The sequence below is a fragment of the Pseudochaenichthys georgianus genome, chromosome 12 (assembly GCF_902827115.2).
Source record: "Pseudochaenichthys georgianus chromosome 12, fPseGeo1.2, whole genome shotgun sequence".
Taxonomy (NCBI): Eukaryota; Metazoa; Chordata; class Actinopteri; order Perciformes; family Channichthyidae; genus Pseudochaenichthys; species Pseudochaenichthys georgianus.
In genome coordinates this window covers 11634696-11644726 of record NC_047514.1, presented here as the reverse complement: position 1 = coordinate 11644726, position 10031 = coordinate 11634696, and the positions used below count along the sequence as shown (strand labels likewise).

Sequence of the window (10031 nt, the reverse complement as noted above, 5' to 3'; positions counted from 1 at the left end):
CTGAATACAAAATCATTCAGCAGAGATGTAGCTTGAGTCAAAACTAATCAGCTCTAGTTGAAATTAAAAATAAATGTCAACAGGGATTTATTTTCTCCCTATACGACTTGATACATATGCAGCATATTCTATTATTTGCTCATCTGCAAATAAAATCACACCATTCCCTTTCCACATTTGGCAAATACATTTTTGTTTTGTTCCACAGCTTATATAACTCAGCGAACAGAGCAACGGCATCAGCAGCTGTGGATTTCTTAGCTGACAGTGAGGATGTTTTTTAATTCATTATTTTGTGTTATATGTGTGGGCAGTGCAGAGAGAGTGAGTTGCAGTCCAATCTGATAAAGGTTCTGCTGTGGATGTTTATGTGCTAGCAAAGTCTGTGGCCAAAAGGTTGTGCGGGAAGGTTCAGGTTTGTTTGGACAGCTTGTTTAGTTGCTCACTGTGAAGCCAGTTCATTCTCTTTGGAGATCGGATGATTTCTCTGCAAGTCATACTTCTTTCTTTTCAACGTCAAAGGAGAAATGTCAGGACACAGAGGTTAAAAACAACACAGGCGTTGTTTATGACTAGCTCCAGGGGGTAGATGCACATTTCTGCTAGTTTGATAAGACACCACTGACCTTTCACCCAAGGTTTTCTAGGTCATCAACAAAATATATGGTTATTTACTGAAAAGAAAATGTTTGTTTATCCACCACGTTGAGATACTCTTTTAATTGTAACCTTACACATGTGGGTTAATTAAGGACATTTAAGGGTATAACATACATTTACAATTACCATTGCCAACTGAAAGAGATTCTTGCTTCGCTCAATTATTTCATGGCTTCTAATTTTGGGCACTTATTATCCATGCCACTGTTTGCTACTGTCATGGTAGGCTATGTAAAGCGATGCTAATTTCACAAAAATACTCTGAGCTGTTTTTATCCTGGAAAACTATATCTTCTGAATTACAAGTCTTCACCAAATGTCATATCCCGTGTGGCAACCGGAGCCCTTTTCCATCTCATGCCTATGTTTGGCTTTTCAGCACAAAATTACTCGATCACCTTATAAGGTGCCCTAAAAGTGCATGTGCACATCCCAGAATTAAATGATTAAACGTTTAGTCTCTTGGTACCCAGCATCCCTTGTTGTTGTGTCCTTGAGAAATAAATAAATGCCTCTTTGCTCTGGAAGTGCGGTACCTCTACTTGCCACTGTAGACTTTGACTTTGGTGTTTGCTCACATGCACTAAGGTTACATGAGTCACAGCACACCATGATGAGTGGCTACTGTAAATTATATAGTAAGGCTTTTCGTGGACTAAAATCGATGAAGAAAGGCTTATGTTGTTTATCTTGTAGTATTCATCATGACATATGCTTGTTTGAATTGTATGAAGATCCAGTGGATGTCTTGAATAAGGTCATTGTTGAGCAAAGTATAGAGGAGAAGTCTTTGTAAGCGTCCAGAAACAGGCAGTCAGGCTATTCAACAACACATTTAGTACAACAACACATTTAGTATAACCTTAAATACCATAAATGGTTTACCTTTTACAAAAGATTATTAATTATAACGCTCAGTGGCTATTTAGTAGTCCTTGAAACCCACCTGAGGAGAAATCTCATTCAGTCTTTGACATATGACTATGACATTCAGATTAGATTGCAAACCATTACCGAAAACACGTTTACCGAAAACATGTTTAGTAACCTACCATTACCGTTTGAAGATATTCCAAAGCAGCTGGATGAATCCTCTATTCATGTGAATTTGCCGCACTCAAGTGGTCAGTTATAGTATTACATATTTTGCAATCCATACATTCTCTGTTAAGTGTTTTTGATGAAAATCTAGTGAATGTGGTGTAGGGCTATGTAGTCATTTATGTTATGTGTCTACTCAATGTAAACACATGAGAACATCAGTCATTTAGTATCAGGCTAAACTTACTTCAAATAGCAGTTTTGTGAGAGTTGGCTTTATGCTGAGTTTAAAATAAAAATACACAAGGACCAGACTGCAATCAAAGTGGATGCATGTTTTCCTTTTTTCCACAGAGAGGCTGCATCAAGGATGTATTATGACTTATTTTCATTGGTTTTACAAGTACTACTATGACGTATGCAAAAGTGAGAACAGGAGGAGTCTCGCGATAGTTACACGAGGGGTCAAAGTTGACATTGGCCATGTGTGTAATGTTGCCGCATCTACTAGAGGACTGTTAGATACAGCTACACTTCATGAGTAAATATTTATGATAATAGGCATAACAGTTATAGTTAGACGGCTTATTTACGTTTTAGGAGAAAGTATTGTTCGTTAGCGGAAGTTATATCCGAACATTTTGTCCATGCTGATCGGTAACTTCCGTAATCCGGCTGTGATGCCAGTTTGCATCAGGTTTGCATCCTTTAGCTGCTTTAGAGTTTAGCAGGACATGTTTAAAACCCGACAACTGTTAAGGGCCTTATTCAATCACAGACTGACGCTAGAGAGAAACGGTGAGTTAACTTAACAAAGACAATGTGAGTGAATGTGTTGTGCCTGCAGTCATAGTTCACGTGGTGTTTTTAAATGCCCCTTTTGTTCGCAATAGTAACCCTTTTGCAAATTCATCGTCCGTCACTTACATAAGCTAACAAGACTTCATCTAATTTAACTGAATGTGCTTTTACTGAAGTGGTGTTATTGCTACACTTAATCATGTAATATATCGTGCTTTCCTCACAGGTGGCCTTTGTAAGTTATTTTGCATGATGAGTGAAGCAGCCATAGATGAGCAGCAGACAGCCAAGCCGCTGAAAAGAGCCCATGAAGAAAATGAAGACTCTGCTGAGAAGCTGCAGGCTACAAAAAAATTAAAAGCGGAAGATGAAAAGAAATATCCCAAAAAGAAAGTTGTCCTCCTCCTGGCATACTCCGGGAAGGGATACTATGGCATGCAGGTACATACAGTAGCTTGTGCTTGTATATCTTGTTCTATTTACTTTTTAATTGCCATAACTTCCACTATAGCTACTCGGCATATGACAATAAAGCGTTTGAATCTTGTTTTGATCTCTATTCTCCAAGTAAAATCCTATTAACTTTTGCCAAATATGAATTGTTTTTTGTGTTTCAGAGAAATCCTACAGCTACTCAGTTTAGGACCATTGAAGATGAGCTGGTCACCTCACTTGTTAAATCAGGTTGCATTCCTGAAAACCATGGCGATGACATGAAGAAGATGTCTTTCCAAAGATGTGCCAGAACAGATAAGGTAGATATCATGGCAGGAGTTAATGTAATTAACTAGGCCAAAAAGGCACATTTTACAAAAACATTTAAGATATCCACTGTATTGTTCTCCCTCTCATTGTTGTCAGGTATGTTGTTTTTAAATCTGCAAAAAATGCCAACTATTTTGTTTTGTTTTTTCAACCGTTAAAATGTCGAAATGTCTTGCTTTTCTCAGTTTTATACTATATTTGATAAAGCAAATAATCAGTACAATCATACATTACTGGTCTTTTATTATGAAACCTGAGCTGAGTTGTTTATTTTAATCTGTTTAGGGCGTGTCTGCAGCTGGCCAAGCGGTGTCTCTTAAGGTGAGATTGATGGAAGACATCATTGAAAAAATCAATGAGCATCTGCCACCGCAGATCAGAGTGCTCGGTGAGTCGTTGGTTCTTATAACTTTTGGTTTTATTTATTGAAGCTAAAAGGAGGTGTTCCAACGTTTTTTTAAATATTTGTTCTAACAGGACTCAAACGGGTGACCCAGGGTTTCAACTCCAAGAACAACTGTGATGCTCGTACATACTGCTACATGCTTCCAACTCTGGCCTTTTCCCCAAAAGACAATGACATTGGCAGCATAGCAGCGTTTCGGCTTGAGCCAGAGACACTTGAGAGGGTGAACCGTCTGTTTGCTTCCTACAAAGGCACCCATAACTTCCACAACTTCACGTCTCAGAAGGCTGCAAGTGACCCCAGTGCTCGTCGGTACATCATAGAGATGTCGTGCGGAGAGCCTTTTATCAACAACAATACTCAGTTTGCAGTGATCACTGTCAAAGGCCAGAGCTTCATGCTGCACCAAATCCGAAAGATGATCGGCCTGGTGATTGCAGTGATAAAGGGTTATGCGAAGGAGGATGTGATTGAGCGGAGCTGGGGACAGGATAAGGTGGATGTGCCCAAAGCTCCAGGGCTGGGGTTGGTCCTGGAAAAGGTTCACTTTGACCGGTACAACAAACGCTTTGGAGAGGACGGGCTGCACGAGCGTCTGGAGTGGGACCAAGAGGAGGAGGCGGTCAAGGCCTTTAAGGAGGCTCACATCTACCCCAGCATTGTTGAAACGGAGCGTGATGAGGGCTCCATGGTCAGCTGGATGTCAACACTTCATATCCATGACTTTGAGGCTTCAGCCAAAGCTACTGACACTAAAAACAAGGACCAGAAACAGGTATATGCAAAAAATAACAGAGTAGCTTCATTTATTTCAAACCCTCGTTTTTGACATTAAAAGTTTGTTTGTTGCATGTTTAATATTCATTTTGCTCTCTTTCCCCAGGACAATGCAGAAGAAGGGAATGCCTCGGATTAGGTACCCCAGTCTGCGGAAAGAAGAGTTTTTCTCAACAAAACATTCTCATTTGTTTGGAATAAGTTTTTGATTGACTATTTTTGTTGGATTTAATTCTGCTTCTCTTTTACATATGTTATTAAACAAACAACACAATAAAGCCTCTGTATTCTTGATTGTACCCTGATACTTTTCCTGATAATTCCTACCTTTAAAAAATGCAGATGCCCTGCCAACCTGTGTCTCAGCCCCATTAGTGAAAGAATGTATTTTAAAGTAAAGCGGAAGCACTCTGTGGTTAGTTAGGCACATCATAGGCCTTTTGTATGCCCTTTTGTTTAATATGTTGATATTGGTAGCAAAATATTCATGCCCTTTGTCTTCCAATTTGTAAAGCATCTTAATGTGTGAGTTCATTGTGCTGGTTATTTGAATTATTTTTCTTTTTGTAAATGAAATGATAAACTTTTAAGTGAACCTTAAATGTTCAGTCCATTTTACTGCCATATACAGTATTAAAATCAGGAACGTGAGCATCACTATTAAAATACATAATCTATTCTTATAATATCAACAGTAGTTTATTACTTTTATCAGAGGTTTTTACCAGAAAGTATTGTGTTGCAGCTGAGGCACTTGATGTACATTTGAAAGCTGTGCCCTAGCGGTGATTATGTATCATGGATGATATGTAGAACTTTACCCTCCAGACACTAGGAGGCAACACCACATTTGAGTGCTTGGGATTAATGTTGCATTCAAGAACCTGTGGGTTTACAGTTAAGAAGACCTACTCAACTGCCGATCTTTATCAAACGCCCGTAAAACATAACATTATAAAACATGTATTTTGTAACGCATAATACGGCAGTGTTTAATGTACTCTTACTATCATTTGTTAAAATCTTTCATCAACAACATTTATAGGATGTTCTTTAATGCTCGTAAAAAAGAATGTCCCATTCCTCAAATGTTACATGAATGTAGCATCTCCAACTAATCATGGCGCCGGCCAAAAGACGCAACGTGAGTTTGGCAGAAACAGCAGAGAAGAGTGTTAAAAAAGCCAAAACTGACCTCAATGCCAAAGTTGAAATTATACTTGAGAGCAGAAAAAATGCCAACGACGTTTTTGACATCCTTGAGGCCCTTGAGGTAAATATAATCAGCTATATCACACAGAGCACCCCGACTGGATACATGCTGGTTTAGCTAGCTGTGTTTTTAACAAGCAGGATGCTACTTCTCTAGGTTACTAAAACAATACTCTGAATATGTGTATTCCCCTGTATTTGCAGTCTGAAAAAGAGAAGGATGTTGGCAGTGCTGTCGATGCCTGCAGCAAATTGTTTTGCACCTTGTTGGAGAAGAAAGAGCTGTTTTTGGGAAAACTGCCTGGAGAAGAGGAGGCAGTGAGTGGTGAGTACAGGCTGAAATGCATCATTATTAACGCCAAAGCTACTAATGATGTGGATATAAGCATGTTTCACTGTGTAGCTGCTGATCTGGATATGTACATATGAAATAACACAATTACAGACTCCCATTACAGTTTCAAATAATTGTGTCTGTCTGTTTGCTTCCTGGTTCAGGAGAGAGTAGTGCTGAAGAGAAGTACCAAATGTTCATGCGACACCGTTACAACAGCTGTGTGGAGCTGCTGCTGGAGCACCTTAGCCATGATCTCCACGGAGTCCAGGTGAGTTGGAAATGGTGCCCACACAGACTTGACAAATACTTGTGCTGCTTTAAATAAAAAAATTAGTTGGCCAGACACTGCAGTAGGGGTCCCTATTTTTGTTAATTATTTTAGTCACATATTTACTCAAGACTAACGCATAAGAGAGGGATCAGATTGAAGTGAAAAGCACAATGAGATGTGTGTAAGAATGTTTCTTCTTACAGCCCCCATGGTTATTTTTCTTATATTTATCAGAAAAAGTACAGGTGGGTATTCTGCATAGGGTTTGACTTGAATATTAGGTACAGTGATATTACTAAAATAAGCCGGAGTAAACATCCTCATGGCATAGGGCAGGCTAAGGCTGCAATGCCAATAAACATTGAGTTCAGAAAAAACGCTTTAACAATCATGCAGCACTTTCAAACCATGGAAAGAAATCAAGTGTTCTGTTTTTTATTCTCTGAATACAGGAGACTGCCCTGTGCTGCCTGATGAAGTTTGCTGCAGCAGAAGGAAAGCATCCTCTTGAGGACTTGGACTGGACTGAGCACTACAGCTTCCCAAGAGAACTTCTCCAGGTAAAATATTGTGACAAAAAATATAGGTGGTGGAATACTATTATCCATTATCTGTTCTTCCATGTAATTTGCATAGAAAATAAATAAAGCTGTTTTTTCAAAATGCTTTAAAAAACATCATCCTTTTCGTCATAAGCCTTCTGATATTTGTGTTATCCTTTCAGTCAGTGGTGGACAGACTGCTGTCCAAAACTACAGACAACTCCCTGCTGATCTCCAGATTCCAGGAGTTCCTGGAGATGGAGGATGTGCGCTATTATGTCATGAGCTCCATCCGCGAGAATGTGGGAAAAGTCATGGACAAAAACAAAGGGGTAAGAAAAATGTTTCAGTACTAACTAGCCAATCTGCTGTAGACGTGCTTGATTTTGCTTTCATTGTGACACTTTTTACTATGTTATCATTACTTGGTATGTTAAATGCTGTTGTCTCGTTCCTCTCAGGCATTGTTGCCCATATTTCAGAACAATGTGTTCACGCTCATGTCCAACATCAGTATACCAAGCCAGGAGTCGGAGCTCACTAACTTTATGGTCCAACAAGAAGGTGAGAAATGGCAATGCCGTAGAAAGAGATTATTCTTTGTTGATGATCCACTGTTTGTTTTGAATGTGAGGTTTTTTGTAAGTCATTAAACAGATGTTTTTTTTTCAGATAAGCATGAGGACTGGAAAGCAGCTAAACTGAATGTAAGTAAAATAACTTGATCCAGACAGTCACATAACTAACCCAAATTATTTTTTAAATATCACTTTAAATGTTCTACTTCATTGCAGGAACACAAGCGTGTCTTTGAGAGGATGTGGCTGGGCTTTCTCACGTATAAGGTATTGTAAAACTCTTGCACAGTCATGCATTTTATTTTATTATCAAAATGTATTCTTCCATGTACACATCTCTGACACAGCCATCTCATCTCTCTGTTGTAGTTACCAAGTAACATGTATAAAAAGATCTTGGTGATCCTCCATGACTCAATTTTGCCCCACATGAGTAAACCCACACTGATGATTGACTTCTTGACTGCTGCCTATGAAGTCGGTAAGTTGTCAATGTGGAGACTATAACTACTTTAATTTAACTAAAATTGCATTTTTACGTCTTGATACTTGACTTGAAGTTTATATAACGTTTTGATGGTAATAACTATATAATATTTTTGTTTTTAACAGGTGGGGCTATCAGCCTGCTGGCCCTCAATGGCCTCTTTGTCCTCATACATCAACACAACCTGTGAGTATTGAATGAAATGGTATAGGATTTGGCAAATTCACATTAATCAGAGTAATGTAGAAGAAGTGTGGTGTTTTTGAATTACATTAATAAAGTAGTATATACGCTGTGTGTGTGCTTTTTCTTTTGCAGAGATTACCCAGATTTCTACAAGAAGTTGTATAATCTGCTTGAGCCTTCTGTTTTCCACGTGAAGTACAGAGCGCGCTTTTTCCACCTAGCTAACCTCTTCCTTAGCTCCAGGTAAGATCAGTTATCCATAACTGAACATTTAGTTGTTTTACCCTCATTTTAACAAGCTATAGTTGTTTGTTTTGTGATTATAACGGTAGCTGGGATATTTAAACTGGTAAAACTAATACTGTGCTACACCGCGTTTTAGATTAGCACCATAAAAACTAAAAAAAGTACATATGGCATTAGTAACATTTATGTGTTTGTGATTTCCTCCAGTCACTTGCCAGTGTACCTAGTGGCTGCGTTCGCCAAACGCTTGGCTCGTCTGGCTCTCACAGCTCCGCCCACAGCACTCCTCATCGTGCTGCCCTTCATCTACAACCTAATCCGCCGCCACCCATCCTGCAGAGTCCTGATTCACAAGCCCACCACGGAAGGCGGTGAGTGTCACTCAATCTCAAGCCTGTGGTTGGAATTTCATTTGTTTCTAACCAGATAAACCAAAATGTCAGGGGTTTCAGATTTGCAGTCCAGTTCCTTATATTTAATACCAATTGAAATAATTTTGTTGTGACATTTAATGTTCTTCTACAATATGAGGACATAACTGATGTATGCTTCCATTCATAATAACAGAGGTTTTAGAAGACCCCTACCTGATGGATGAAGAGGACCCGGTTCAGTGTCGTGCCTTAGAGAGCAGCTTGTGGGAGATTAAGGTGTGTTCAGCAAGTAATGATTTTGGATTCACTAATGAATATTGCATGACCCTGACTACCACTGAGCTATGACTAGTGTCAGCCAAGGTTCTTGTCATGTTGATTTAAAGGAGATAAATATCATATTCAGAAAGCTAATAAAAGCTGACTTAATTCAAATTGTAAGTTTACATTATTTCCCTCTCTTTCTCTACAGACACTGCAGAAGCATTACCATCCAGATGTGGCCAAAGCTGCTATGGCGATCAACACACCTCTGTCAGGAAAAGAGGACGACATCGACGAGGTGCTGGAAATAACAACACACGAGGTGACTTATTCCAAATTTAAGGATAACAATGACATCATCTTGATAAGTGCAACTCAATGGAAGTTAACTATGTTGCTAACACTCATCGTATACTTATGGTTATCTGAATAGCATGAATAATGTGTCCCATGTTCTCTTCCTCAGCTGATGGAAAGAGACCTGAAGAAGTCTCAGATCAAGAACATCCCACTGGAGTTTGAAATTGCCACAGAGTTGCTAAAAGGAGGGGGAAATGTGTTAGGACAGCACTTCTGTCTGGATTGAAACGCATTTGATACAAGGAGCTGCATTCAGAGGATGATATTCATTTCTGGGACCAGGAAGCATGAACAAGACTCCACGAGACCATTTGCAGCAGCTGCACCAAGAAGAACAACATAAATACATTTTATCTGGGGTTTTGTCCATGATCGTTGATGTGTAACTTTTGTACACCATTAAAACAATCTCAAAGCTCATGGTAAATAAATCCTTTTTTTTAAAGAAATCTCTTGGATATGTATTTAATGACTTTTATATTACATATATGATCTGGTTGTAATCATATTTCTGTGTTGTTTGGCCAATGTGGTCATTGATAATGTGGGTGGGTGGGGTCTGGTTTTCTTATTATCTTATTGAATCAAGAGTCAATGGACAAAATATGTCTTAAACTGAAGAGATAATAAAGCCTCTTGAGGTAAATTTGGGGCATTCTGCTTTATAGATATAATTGACTTGATTCTAACCATCCAACTGTGCAGCTCTTTGGTGCTTGGTAAC

General features: G+C 38.9%; 2 protein-coding genes across 2 annotated transcripts; both read left to right on the top strand.

The window, feature by feature from the left end:
• Nucleotides 1-2155: 2155 nt before the first annotated feature.
• pus1 (pseudouridine synthase 1) lies at nt 2156-4929 on the top strand. The gene is made up of 6 exons (XM_034095835.2): nt 2156-2499; nt 2729-2943; nt 3120-3257; nt 3553-3655; nt 3745-4448; nt 4557-4929. Exons 1-6 carry the CDS (start codon nt 2436-2438, stop codon nt 4587-4589), a joined length of 1257 nt encoding a protein of 418 aa, XP_033951726.1. The 5' UTR covers nt 2156-2435; the 3' UTR covers nt 4590-4929.
• Nucleotides 4930-5539: 610 nt separating this feature from the next.
• Nucleotides 5540-9752, top strand: noc4l (nucleolar complex associated 4 homolog). Its single transcript, XM_034096005.2, has 15 exons — nt 5540-5723; nt 5867-5987; nt 6161-6267; nt 6723-6830; nt 6995-7144; nt 7274-7376; nt 7485-7519; nt 7607-7657; nt 7760-7871; nt 8003-8063; nt 8196-8306; nt 8517-8680; nt 8877-8959; nt 9156-9269; nt 9414-9752. The coding sequence occupies exons 1-15, from the start codon at nt 5571-5573 to the stop codon at nt 9531-9533; spliced, it is 1593 nt and encodes a 530-aa protein (XP_033951896.1). The 5' UTR covers nt 5540-5570; the 3' UTR covers nt 9534-9752.
• The last annotated feature ends 279 nt before the right edge of the window (nt 9753-10031 follow it).

Coding starts and splice junctions, on each gene's coding strand:
- noc4l (XM_034096005.2), top strand. CDS start 5,571: ATGGCGCCGGCCAAAAGACGCAACGTGAGTTTGGCAGAAACAGCAGAG. Junction 7,872..8,002: donor GACTGCTGCCTATGAAGTCG/GTAAGTTGTCAA, acceptor TGTTTTTAACAG/GTGGGGCTATCAGCCTGCTG. Junction 8,064..8,195: donor CTCATACATCAACACAACCT/GTGAGTATTGAA, acceptor TTTCTTTTGCAG/AGATTACCCAGATTTCTACA.
- pus1 (XM_034095835.2), top strand. CDS start 2,436: ATGTTTAAAACCCGACAACTGTTAAGGGCCTTATTCAATCACAGACTG. Junction 2,500..2,728: donor ACTGACGCTAGAGAGAAACG/GTGAGTTAACTT, acceptor CTTTCCTCACAG/GTGGCCTTTGTAAGTTATTT. Junction 4,449..4,556: donor AAAACAAGGACCAGAAACAG/GTATATGCAAAA, acceptor CTCTTTCCCCAG/GACAATGCAGAAGAAGGGAA.